General features: G+C 38.0%; 1 protein-coding gene across 1 annotated transcript in view; it reads left to right on the plus strand.

Moving 5' to 3' along the window:
• Positions 1–419: 419 nt before the first annotated feature.
• The window catches only part of LOC137291492 (AP-4 complex subunit epsilon-1-like), a 92,167-nt gene continuing 78,291 nt past the window's right edge, over positions 420–14,295 (plus strand). Inside the window, exon 1 of the mRNA XM_067822851.1 lies at positions 420–679. Within this exon, the coding sequence (XP_067678952.1) occupies positions 527–679 (153 nt within the window). The 5' untranslated portion in view covers positions 420–526. The remainder of the gene's footprint in view (positions 680–14,295) is intronic.

The raw sequence follows: 14,295 nt of genomic DNA on the forward strand, positions 1-14,295 counted from the left end.
TATGTATACCTTGTTCCGCCTCCTCAACATTGGAAATGCAAATAACTGCAAAAATATACTCGCTATCATTTAAATACCACAAAGAAATAGCGATGTTTGCCGATTTTGCAAAACGCGAAGCAAAAATAAATCGTCAAAAGTTGTGACCCGACTCTGCGCAAATGTTTTTGAGAACTTACTTGTGGCCACTGACTGTTCAGTTGGTTTAGTAATTAAACTGTTGTAAGGAACATCAATCGCTCTGGATCAGTGTCTCTCTAAGTGATAACATAACACTATTAAATGAACAACTGGCACTATCGCTATATTCGCAGTATTAATTAGTGATCATATCACACCACATGGCAGTTGTTAGTGGATTTCCTCGAAGTTCTATTTCTCGTAGTTAGTTCCCTTTGAAAGTATCCAATATGGCGGCGAGAAGTGTCAAAGCGATGTGAATATGATATTACTCGAATCAAATAACGACGTGACGTGATTGCATGATATCCACAATTTTAATGGACAGGTTATTTTCTCGGTTCACATGACTGACATAGTTGAGAAAACGCTGGCTTCCTTTCCGAAGTTTCTGTCGGAAGGGCTCCTCGGAGGCAGCCAGACTCGATCATCCAAACATGACATTCCCCCTGGTCTTCGTCAGTTGATTGCAGCGACATTGAGTGCACGGTCAAGGAGCGTAAGTATGACACACGTTGTTAGTTCATATGATATCGCAGCATGTACTCTAAGGTACATTTTCGATAAAGTAGATATGTACAATCATGCAAGGTAGTTCACAAGAATTGTTAAACGTATGTGTAAGTAAGTACTGTAAGGCAGTTCGGGATCACTATCGAAACAACGACTGCATGCGTGTTGATTTTACGTCTTCTTTAAAGGACCACTAAACTCAGTTTGTTGGTACTCTTTTTATCACTGCATGTGAAAGACTCCTGGTTAGTCATAAACGAAACACCGTTTTTTTTAAAAAAAAACAAACAACCTTGTGGTTAATTAATAACAAGTGCTTAAAGGGGCACTGATGCAGAGCGAATAATGTTTCTCGCCAACGGTCTAATTACGAAACCAAACTGCAAATTGGTCAGCGCCCGCTCCTTCGACCGTGACGGACAAAGGAACTGGGCTCCTGTCCATATTAGCAGAATTTCTTCACCTTAACAGTCAGAAGGCCGGATGCCCATCATATGCCATTTGTTCTGATCGTAACCAAATATCCCAGCAGTGTAGTTCTTTTCTTATGCTTGGATGGTATAGTGACTGATCCAATTTGATCCTATTTTTGTGTTTTTAACCTCAATATTTAATCATGTTACATGAAAATATGATGTCTACAGGCACGTAGCAAGCCATTTGTTTCAGTATGGAAGATTGCAAAGCTTTATATATATAGGTAGTTTTGAGTGTTGGTTCAGCTGTAATAGCAAATATCATCCGTAAATTTTGGTAGCTATCGTAGCTACAATGGTTTATTATTTATGATAATAAAAACACACAGTTGATTTATTTGAATTCGTAAACAAAAAACGATGACTTTGCCATTGGTAGAGAAATCTGAAAATTTTCTTACGTAAAAAAACCCCTTATTTCACCTATTTACCCAAGTACGCAGCAAATGCCTGTGTGTATTCCTTATGTAACGAAATTCCGTTGGTATCGAAAACAGTTTCGGCCCATAAGTGTTTTCAGGCTGCATGCGACACAGAGATTACATCCTCCTTGCTGTAACTCGCGTTTGATTGTGTAAACCTACACGTGTTATTTGTCATCATTCTCTGGATGGTCAATTAATGAATTTATAACAGGTATAATTAGTAGTAGCACCACTTCGGTTACTCAACAAAGGTTCCCATTTGGCATTTCTCCTCTCTAGAGTAAATACTCAACATTATAAATTAAGGTCTGTAATGGCAAATGTATTGCATGTTATGTAATATGTGCATGTAAGTGATGCAAGAGGGTTTATCAGCTGAGTTACAAAAACAAACATCGATCAAAGGATTAACCGATAACACACTGATTGATTAATTACTTTTATCTTCTAGCGGATTTGTGAAAAGGCAGTGTGTGTAGATGACTACACCCTGTCATAAAGAGTGAGTGCAAAAACAACATCCTCCCTTCAAAGAATTAACCACCCTTGCGTTGATTGATTGATTGCTCATTATTGGTTAACTAAATTACTTAGAATAGTGGACATCATACAATTAGTTGCCAGGTGTGCTATCTTGGGAGACCAATGAGAGGTTTATCTGGTTTTCACCAACGAAAGACGTGAAACGATGTGTTACTTTTTCGCAAATGAGACAGTTGTAAGACACGCGACACAGAGCAGGATTATTTACCAGCTGCAGATGAATGGAATACGATTTCTTTTACGTGGATATTGATGGATACATTCCTGAACAAGGTAGTAGCCTGACATTGTTGCTATAAAATTAGCCTGTTTTACATTCATTATTTGCATTTTGTTTTAATTTATTTGTTGTAGCATTCAGCAGAATCTATATGACAGAAAACACACACTAGATCGCATATGTGTGTGAAATAGGATCCACATTGGCAATCTATACAATGTATAAATGTTTCTGTTATGTTAGAAATTTACTATGAGTATAAGCAGATCGTGTGTTCTTTTATTAATTTTCAGAATCATACAAATATGACAATAAACTAATTAGGGTTATGAGACAAAATATAGAGACGTACATTGGCTTCGTTATTTTTCCGTCCTAATAGTTTTTTACCATTTCTACCACTGGCAGATGATTAACCTTCAAAGTGTTTCATTTGTTTTCATAATACATTTGTTATGAAGTAAAAATGACTTCACCTAAGTTGATCTGTCTATAATTAAACTATCAATTGCGCTTACGGAATGCGCAGCAGAGGTCACGAACCAGTCATGAATTCTGGGATATCATCCGGGTACTCACAGGAGAAAAACAATAACAAAAGTTTACACCAGTCCACGGAAATTGCTCCGCATCAGTGCGCCTTTAAAAGTTGCTTAAAAGCTGTCTGCTTCTCTCTTGCCCACAAACGCAACAGGTTTCGTTACTCTGTCGCCAGAGCCCTACAGTGATGTCATAGAAGGAACAATTTCCAGTTAAATGTATAGAAAATGTGTAGGAAGCTCGTCATTTTGCTGATTTCTCAACGTCACCAAAGACATGCCGAATTGTTGTGTTGCCGTCAGTTGTTCCTTGGGGTCAGGTGATGGTGTCACCATGCACAGATTTCCACCACACTCCATAGTTTGTGCTTAGATTGGTTGTTAGTGTGTGGAAGTGAGCATTGTGGTTCACCCATTACCATTCTTCCAGGATAGAAAATGGAGTTCAAGTTTCATCGAGTTTATAAAATCAAGACTGCTTACTACACACTGCTGACCAAAAGGATTTTGCATGGATATAACACTTTCTTCCTAGGAAACAAGGTTGTGGTCGAAGTGACAATATTATCATCTTGACTGCTTCCAAGATTGAAATTGTTATGTTATAAGCAATGTCATGCCATCAATAAAATACATATTTTACTACCAGTAGAAAGTAATTTTGATTTTGTAAGTCGGTGAAAACAAACTTAAATAGCATTCATCCTCAGAGAGGGTGCCGCCATTTTTGAAAATCGTGAAGTCACGGGCTAAAGTCTGTTAGAATTATTGAGATTATGATTTGTTCTCATCAAGTTAGAAAATCAAAACTACTTTTTAGTGGTAGTTAAATATGCATTTGAATCATGGGCAAAAGGATTTTGCATGACACAACTTTTAACATAACGACTCCTTCCATGGAAGCAAGGTGAGGATCAAAGTGACAGTTATATTGCAAGCAATATTATATTGACCTCGACCTCACTTCCAAGACTGAAACTGTTATGTTATGAGCAATGTCATGCAAAATCCTATTGTCCATCAATAAAATACATATTTTACAACCAGTAGAAAGTCATTTTGCTTTTGTAAGTCGGTGAAAACAAACTCAAACAGCATTCATCCCAAGACAGGGTGCAGCCATTTTTGAAAATGAGATTATGGTTTGTTCTCATCTAGTTTGAAAAGCATTACCAAAAGGAGTTTGGTCAGGGTCAAAGTGAAAATACTGTGCGATAAATGTCTTCACTTGCTAAATTTACTTGGTTTGTAACGTTCACTTACCAGTATGTAGACACTTGTCAATATACGTCTCTATACTTCATCTCATAATCCTAATTACTTTATAATCATACTTGTATGCATGTTGAAACTTAATAAAAAGAAGCGATCTGTGAATGTATAACAGGAATGTAATATGTAGACATTTCATAGTTTGCCTAAATGAATCAAAATTCGCATGCACACCCCAGTGTATGTAGTCTGCATCATTACACTTAACAATGAAAACAATGATTCTGTTGAAAGCTATGACAACTTATTAAAAACAAAATGCAAATATTAAAATTGAATTTATAGGAGCAATGTCTTTCTATTACCTTCTTCGACGAATGTATCCCTCGAAAACAAGTGATATATAATTCATCTGTTGATTTCCCAAGTGATGTTTCTTTTAAGAGTCTAATATATGAAAACGTGATGTATCGTTTCAGGTTTTTCACATTGTTGTATAGTTTCATTGGTTACCCAAGATAGCACACCTGGCAACTAATTGCATAATGTGTGTCATTCTTTTTAAAAAGTTATTTAGTTAGCCAATAATGAGCAATCAAACAATGTATCGGCGGTTAATCCTTTGAAAGAAGGGTGTTTTACACAGACACAGACACGACAGAGTGTATTCAGTATAGATTAGTAAATGTACATACATAAACACTACCTTTTGACAAATCCAGCATTTAAATCCCCATAAAACTAATTAATCAATCAGCGTGTTATCAGTTAATCCTTTGATTGATCCAGACTAAAGAAATGCCAAATGGGGACCTTTGTCGGGTAATCTAAGTGGCGTTACCACTAATTATACCTGTTATAAATTCATTAACTGAGCATCAAGTGAATGATGACAAATAAATAGGTTTACACCACCTAACACGGATTACAACCTAGCAACACCAAGTGATTTTGACAGAATCGTCTATGAAAACAAGGGTTGTAACTCGAAATCTAGGCAAAGCAGGAGACAAAACTAAATGATAGTAGATTGTGAGAACATATAGCTTTCATTTTTCTCAACAGCTTTCGCGATTTCAGGTTTGTACAAACCTGTAAACCAAATAGTTTAACCCCTGAAATGTAGATGAATACTGCACAGACCCTCATTTCTATACCTACCATTACGTCACGGAGACGCGTCACTCTAATTGGTTGAAATTTCGTTTGCGGCTGAGAATTGTGCACTGTTGACGAAAAGGTCGATTTAAGGTAATTAAAGATTGAAATCAGTTTTAATGACGGGGTCTCATTTATAACGATGTCAGCAAGTGATTTTGCATTTGTACCCTATTATAGTATATGTGACCTTTGAAGAAGGGAACTTCAAGGGATTCCAGTGTTCCACTGTGTTTGGATAGAAGGAGGAAACAGCATAATAAGCATGAGTCAGGATAGGTATAAAGTATAAATTTTACTCACAATTTTACATTTTCTGCAGTTGAATGTTTTGTGATGAGCTCTGTTGAGCTCTGTATTCTTTTGATCCGGAACTGACTTAACCATTTGATCCCACAAATCCTCATTTCTAGAAAAATATGGCAGATGTATAAAAGGTTTCTGTTGCTTTTTGTTGGTGGAAAGTTCATGCAAAAGTATATGGATTTTTCATTTGAGACTGTCCTTCCCAGGCCCTGATTTCCTGAAACAACCTTAAGTTTTCACTTAAATCTCAAACTGATTTTGACAATTTGAAACAGCTGAATTTGTAACTCAACTGCATTTATTAAAATAAAAAAAGTCCAAACAATTAAAGAAATTTGTCCAAATTCAGATAGTCAACTAAGTTTGTTTTTGATACCGATTTCCCATCATTTGGGAAAATGCATGTTCCTGCGTTTCTCAAATTTGAGCAAAAACTTGAGTTAAAACTGAGACTTAAGTTTGTTTCGAGAAATGGTGGCAAGATGAGTTACCTTTTTCTGATGTGCTTACGACAGATGATGCGTTGATGGGTGTCGTTACAGGGTGCACAAGTAAACTTCCAATTCAGATCAAGTGAAACTTAATATGTCACCTTTAGAACACTGTCACAGGTTTATGGTTCCCAGTTGCGCAGATTGATGCTCATGTTGTTGATCGCTGGATTGTCTTTTCCAGACTTGACTATTCACAGACCGCTGCCATATGGCTGGAATGTTGCTTAGTGCGGCATAAATCTAAACTCACTCACTGTCAGAGCTTTGAAATGACACATTGAAAGTAGAAATCCATTGAGGTTTACAGTTTATAGGTGTTAATGTACATCTCAGTGATCCAGAGTAGCCATTATCCAGCATACCCTTTTCCACTGTATTACTTTACATAGGATCTTGTATTGCGAAAGTTCTAGGTCCAACAAGGGGGATGCCCTAAGACTGAGGCCAGGCAGAGCCAAAGTGGGCCTACTGTTTTGTTTGCAATTAAATCCAATATCATGAAACATGCCTTTAATTAGTAAATGCACTCATGCACTCATATAATAGGTAATATAGGCAAGTACATCACATTAAACTCAGGGTTAGGGTTACCATGTTGAGAAATATCACAAATGGAAACTTAAACCCAATGGCACCTTACTCAATAATTCTTAAGCTTAAGATTTTTCCTAAGTTTCCCAAACAAGACCCAAAAGAGACTGATTTGAATCTTGAGTTTCCATATTCTTTCAATTATGTTTCCATTGTCCTTGTAGTATTTCATGTGACAATATCCTCTATTTGAATTCTGGTGTACAGAAACAATGAGATCACTAAGATGAACATAGCACAGTTTAATGTAGGTTTCTGGATATATGCATATGGAGTCACATTTATTTTTCTACAATCGTTTCAGTCAAGATCTCACTTATGGAAACCATCAATGATGTTTTCCAGTTGTTTTATGCAGTGGAAACTAACAATGATACTTTCCTGTCAGTTTCCATTTCTGGAAACTAACCTTGTTGGTTGCTGAAAGTAATCTTGATACTTTCAGCCACGGGGAACTGCTGTAAACCAACAACAATAGATTCCATGAACTTATATGATTTGACATACTTATCTGACATTTTTTATGTGGGTTTCCGGAAATCTTGAAATCTTATTATTTTTGTTTTGTTATTGTCTTGTGTTCAAGTGAAATCAAAAACGTCTTCAACAAACATGCATGTGCATTTCATGCCGTGGGAAATGCGTTTTTCATCACAGTTTATGCTTTTGCTACCATTGCACGATTTTCACTCAGTCATCGGTGTCTGATTCTTTCTAAAATTTCAAACTCACTTGAGTGTTTACATAACTTTTATCAACACAATGCCCCCGCAACGTGTAATGCATCGCCTGATGACAGTACAACAGGGCAGATGTATTGGAATGCTTGATGCTGGCTATTCACAACGTGGCGTTGCAAATGCACTAAGGGTCAGCCACAGCGTTGTAAACAGGGCCTGGAACTGACAGCAAACTTTTGGTACAGCAGCACAAGGACATGGGGGTGGTCGTCAGAGGTCAACAACCCAACACCAAGACCATTTTGTGGCTCTTCAGGCACAACGCCATCCCTTTTGGACAGCAACCAGCCTACGTAACGACCTCCTGAACGCCTCGGGGATGAATGTGTCCACTCAGACGATACGGAATTGTCTTCACAATGCAGGTGTCAACTCTAGAAGGGCATGTGTTCGAATCCCTCTGACTGTTCGACACCGGCAGTAGCGATTGGACTGGGCTGAAGATCATGTCACTTGGACACAGAACGACTGGGTTCCAGTTCTGTTCACCGATGAGTCCAGGTATTGTTTGAACTTTACAGACAGGAGGCACCGAGTGTGGCAACGACAACGTGAACGTTTCCGTTATGGTGGTGGTTCCATCATGATCTGGGGTGGAATCAGCAGCTTCTCCACGTACATACATACATACATACATCCCATTTCTTGTTAACGCCACATCTCAGGAACTGTTGTACCCAGTGTCTTCAAATTTGGTGACAGCCTAGGGTATTGCCCAAGACACCAGTTAGTTTGGGTGACCTTGACTTATGTTTTGTTTTCTCTCATAGTGATATGAGATGATGTGCTCTGATTGGATGTCTCAAAATTCAGATACTGTATATACCCATGCATAATGCAAGTTTTTCGTACCTGGAATGAGGGGGTCAGGATGCGGGGTCGCATTATACATGGGGTATAAGATCTTACGTTTTTCCAGCTGTTTCACTTTCAGTTTCCACTGATGATGTCAACCGGCATTTGATAGCAATCCAGACACTTCACTAGAAAACTTCGCATGTAGTCCGAAGTAACTTTTAATATCCAAAATAAAGACCATTTTTATCTTGATGCCTTGTTTTTTTTACGTATATTCTCTGCAAATTAAGTTGAAACGACCACCGATCCAGATATACAAATTACATGCCATCTGACACGGCAAACAGACATGAGAATGACAAATTGTGAAAAAACACTGAAACATCAAGACGGGGTTAAGCTGGGACGCTCTTTCCAGACATTCCCAACTAAATTTGTTCTTTACAGATGAGTCGAGGTCTTTTAGACAATCGTCAGTTTCACCTCGCTTGATAATGGTAGCCATTTTCCCGCGAAATCCTGTTTACCACGGACACAAAGGTACGGCAATTCACTCCTTATACATTACCACTAAAATAGGTTACTGATTGTGCATTATACTAAGAACTGGGGTTCTTAAATAATCACTGCAATCACGTTGTCCAAAATACATTTTGTTTGCTGAAGATGGTCCCTACAGCACACATGACCTAGCGACTTGTTTTGGAGTTTTGCACTCGACAATGCTTCGTAGAAAAAACTACAATGCAAGACAAACACATATTTATTGGATGTGTGCTTCATTCTAGATCGTTATCGAGTAATACGCTCCACAAAGTTTAGTATAACAACAACAACACATGACAAAAGACTTTTATATTGACGCCGGTGATGTGCTTCATCCGTGGTCTCATTATACACAGGGTATATGATTTATCCTCGATTTTGAAGGGGTGTAGAGGGGGGGTCGCATTATACACAGGGTATATGATTTATCCTCCATTTTGAAGGGGTGTAGAGGGGGGTCGCAGTATACACAGGGTATATGATTTATCCTCCATTTTGAAGGGGTGTAGAGGGGGGTCGCAGTATACACAGGATATATGATTTATCCTCCATTTTAAAGGGGTGTAGAGGGGGGTCGCAGTATACACAGGGTATATGATTTATCCTCCATTTTGAAGGGGTGTAGAGGGGGGTCGCAGTATACACAGGATATATGATTTATCCTCCATTTTAAAGGGGTGTAGAGGGGGGTCGCAGTATACGCGGGTATACACAGTAACTAGATATATTTTTCTTGCTATCATGAATCCCAAGACAATGGTGCCAGTCTGTACCAGTTCGAATGAGACATTTTCTCAATATTTGAAAGAAAAAGATGACAGAGAATGTATGTGATGGTTGTTTAATTCATCTAAGCATTAAAAATAATTTATGATTATGACAAATATTTTGGTAGAAAAATGCATTTCACAACATTACCACAACATACAAGCAAGGAATTAAAATATTACATGAAAACACATATACACTATATATCCCTTGATGCCTGTTGGGAAGAGGGTTCACCTCAACTATTCATCGATACTCATTGGTTATTTACATCTTTCACACCCCTATCAATGGTGCTATTCTGTGGCAGCACCCTCATGTACAGCGCTTCTTGACTGGCACTTAGGCAAAACAACCCACCTTGGGATTGGCTGTCGAGTTCTGCTTCCTCATGTCTATCATCTCTTGTTGATATGGAAAACAGTTTTTCTCGTGGTGGTTACCTTTGGTAACTGGGTCAGGGATGTTTGTGCCATGTCCGCTGACCCGCCACTTACGGTTTTTCATTTTGATCATGCCAGTATTCGCCTCCCAGATAGTTACAGCCCTAAGATTGATCATGCTTTTCATGTTACAGTTCCTGTTGAACTTCCTACTCTTACCCGTTCCTGTGTGTCACTCCTGTTGGATGTTTGCAAGTCGGTATAAAATAAAGGGAATCCGTATGGGTTCCCAGTCGTTCTTCTGCTTCTACAGTGGCAGGAAGCAGAAGGCTGGGGTTCTTGTTAATAAAAAAGCTATTTCACGTTGGCCTGTGTCAGTTATTTGCACAGCTTCTCCTGCAAAATGTAAGCTTCCCCCCTCTTGAGGGGTTTGACGTTCATTCACTGATGGAAGCTGCTACTTGGAGTCTGTGTTTGTGAGTATACAGACACGTGCAAAAAGCATTCGGACACTTGACATAATTTCCATAGACTTTCCTGTTATTTCGGTGTAGCATGAATAATTTGCATGAAGTGAGTTTAGGGTGGATCTTTTCTTTGTAAAATGTGACTGGCAAATTGGAAATCATCTCTGCTTTGTGCACATAATTTCAGTTCAATTTTCCGACCGCTATTTAACTAATGACATCACATTTATCAACTTACGTATGGTTCCACAATGCACAATCCCACAGGCCGCCATCTTAAAGTACACATTTTCAGGCACATTACACATAATCGGCACGACTTCGATGTTCAGATGTAAACAACCTAGAGGGGCATGACTTGTGACACTCTTCTACAGTGACAATCTTTTCCTAAAAACATAAGCTATTGCCCCGACAACACCTCATACCTAAACGCATTCAGCACGGGTGGTCAAAGATGGATAAGTATAAAAATGTAATAGTAGGAACTGAAACAAAACTCACCGAGACGGGTGCTTCTTCCAACGACTCCATGTTTTGCTGCGTGAGTTTCCGCTCACAACCGAAAAATCTCCGAAGATGGCCAAGCTTGTTTCCAGCATTATGATTGACATTGCTTCCGATAGGGCCGATGTGTTTCTGTTATTACCACTAAACTGCCGATATCGCTGCAACTGTTTCGCGAGTGGGCTGCGTTTGTTTACATTTGAGATGCAATTCCTTCAAATTTGCTGTAATTCCTTCAGTTACTTAGGGGGGCCTGATTTTGATTAAATTGTCGCTATTCGATAATTAAGCATCAGAAAATTAAACAGAATTTATGTGATAGCAGGTATGATAATTCCCCACAAATATGCTAAAGTTTATATGGATCTTAAGAAAATTACTTTCATGAAAATTATTTATGCTAAACTTAATTAACATGCAAGTCTATGGAAATTGTGTCAAGTGTGGGAATACTATTTGCATGTGTCTGTATGTACGTACCCCATGGAGGAACTCTTCTGAAAAAGAATTAGCTACTGGTAAACCTATACTGGTTTTCAATTCTTTGAAGAGAATCGTCTATGTTGCAAGACCTCCACCTCCCCCGAATTCTGTTGACTAATGTATATTGTCAGCAGAAGGAATGATGGTTTGGAGGTAGGCATGTACCTGGTTGGTCAAGAGGTAATACTTTGTGGAAAAGACTTTTAAGCCCTGCAATGCGTTTTGCTGGGGTTAATAATGAACTCTGTCCATGTTTCCATCTGTGCATCCATGCACATTTGCCTTACCTGGAACACCCAGTCAATATTTCTTCACCAAACTTAGCACATAGTTAGGTTTGGTGGTGCACTAGTGCCTCTCAATTGTTTTGGAATTCTGAATGAAATATTTTTGGCATTTCCATGGCAACACATTGCACTTTGATTCATATTGGTGGTAGTGCTTAAAAACCATTCAATGTTTCTTCACCAAACTTGGCACATAGATAGGTGTGGTAGTGTACTTTTGGCAGTTTTGGAATTCTGAATAAAATATCATTTTGTGTTTCCATGGCAACAAGTTTGACTTCAACTGAAATTGGTGAGGGTGTTCTTTTCTGGAGGAGAACTGTAGAACCATTCACTTTCTCTTCCCCAAACTTTGCACAAAGTTTGGTCTGGTGATGTACTGGTGCCTTTTGCTAGTTTTGATGTTCTGGATAAAATATTTTTTGTGTTTCCATGGCAACACGTTCTGCGCTGGCTCAAATTGGTGGTTGTACTCTTTTCCAGAACAGAAGTGTAAAATCATTCACTATTTTGTTACCCAACTTGGGTACTTCTCGTATTTTTGGAATTGTGGATAAAATATTTTTGTGTCAACAAGTTCGGCATGGACTGAATTTGGTGATTGTGCTGCTTTCTGGAGCAGAACTTTAAAACCTTTTAATACTTTCCTTCCACTTGGCCATATGCACACCAAAACATGTGACATCATCATAACTAGTAGACATATTCATGAACAGTATTTTGCCATTGAAGAGCATATTGTCTTCTTGTTACAACTGTCAATGGACATTTTCAGCTGCAGAAAAGGCATGTATGTACCTCAAAGAAGATCCTCTTCAAAGAATTGAAAACCTCTATAGGTTTGGCTAAGTTTCAGTATTGTGTCTCAGTTTGTCCATAGACTGAATCACTTCATACAAATGATGCCTTCTGAGATGATCTTGTATCCTTTTGGGTACAATCTTCTCTTGGATAGGAGCTGCAGATTTCAGATAGGGCAGAAATTTAGTTGTTCGATATCCAGTGATGCCTTCTGAGATGATGTTGTATCCTTTTGGGTACAATCTTCTCTTGGATAGGAGCGGCAGATTTCAGATAGGGCAGAAGTTTAGTTGTTCGATATCCAGTGATGCCTTCTGAGATGATGTTGTATCCTTTTGGGTACAACCTTCTCTTGGATATGAGTGGCAGATTTTAGATAGGGCAGAAGTTTAGTTGTTCGATATCCAATGATGCCTTTTTGAGGACAGGTGTAAACAGTGCATCTTTAAATTGAGGAGGCTCATGGCCAGTCTCCACCAAAGGAAAACTCACTGATCCTGAGCTGGACAACCAAAATTAATGTTATGGCCATGGATGTGTTTTCATACTTTCGTATGCTCAAATTATATATCCATAACATGTTAAGTCTTGTGGTCATTCAGTGATATGTCTCATTTTAGCATTTGTGATTTTGTCAGTGAGTACATGCCCATCCATACAAATCGTCATAAAGAAATGATGTCCGACTATTCAATAACACCGAAGTTTGTGGTATGATGATTGAAATTAGTTGAAACAATGAATTAAACAAGTTTGATACAGGTGTAAATAACAGGTTATTAATTTCATTATCCCTTGAAGTGTTGACCGAACACTGGGCTTCACGTTTAACAACACGTTTGTTTCAAACACTATGTTTTGAGACTCTGTAAGAGCTAATTAGGTAGAGTCTGTGGATTCAACGTAAATCAGGATACAAAGTGTGAGGTTTAAGGTGCTTTTGAGACACCAGGTTTAGCCGGATCAAACACATGTGATACATTGTCTTTGTTGAAGTGAGATTAGAGGGCTGCACTTTCTGTAACGTTTGCTTCAGATACTTCACTTTGAGACTCTTTGCAATGATATGTTAGTACATACGATACTAAACTATGAACATTGAATTCAGTTAATAGACTGACAATGGAAATGGCCCAAATTTCAGTGAAATGGCATATAAACCTTTCCACGGCTTATTTCATGGGCCCAGCCATTTTGTGGCTGTCAATAAGCAGCTGCAATGATAAACTGGTTTGTGCTATTTGTAACATTGCTCAAGCAAGTATAATGTTGCAAAACATCTAGACGGAGCCGATTTGATCTCGTTTTTAGAATTTTTTATATCATGTGTTAAACTTAAACAAACATTGCAGATAAAAAAAAAATATTTTAAGTACTAAAGTTTAAAGAAATGACCAGGTCATGTCAATATCATATGCACTTAGTTGTAAGTCAGCAATTGTAATTTTGTAGGAAAACCAAAGGCTTTTTAGTGCAGTTGTATTTAACATGAAACTGTTAGTACATATGTATCTTTTAAGGCCTGTGTTCAGAAATTGAACTTGCCTGCATTTTCAAATCTTCCGAGGGCATTTAAATATTTTCAAAAATATTCCCCTAATGTTGTCTGTTTTTATTATTATTTGATGTTTCAAGAACCATCGTCAGTATTTACTATTTATTCATGTAAGAATTATGTCAAGATTTAGATTAGTAATATCTAGATAAATGCATAAAGTTCATTGCTTATTATAAAGCCTTTGTCTGCCATTACCTCATCACCAGGTAACAAAGAGTTTATGAAACCTGATATACACATCACTTATCATCTTCAAACATACATAATATAACCATTGGGAGCTATTGCAACAAGAATATT

The sequence above is a fragment of the Haliotis asinina genome, chromosome 7 (genome assembly GCF_037392515.1).
Source record: "Haliotis asinina isolate JCU_RB_2024 chromosome 7, JCU_Hal_asi_v2, whole genome shotgun sequence".
Taxonomy (NCBI): domain Eukaryota; kingdom Metazoa; phylum Mollusca; class Gastropoda; order Lepetellida; family Haliotidae; genus Haliotis; species Haliotis asinina.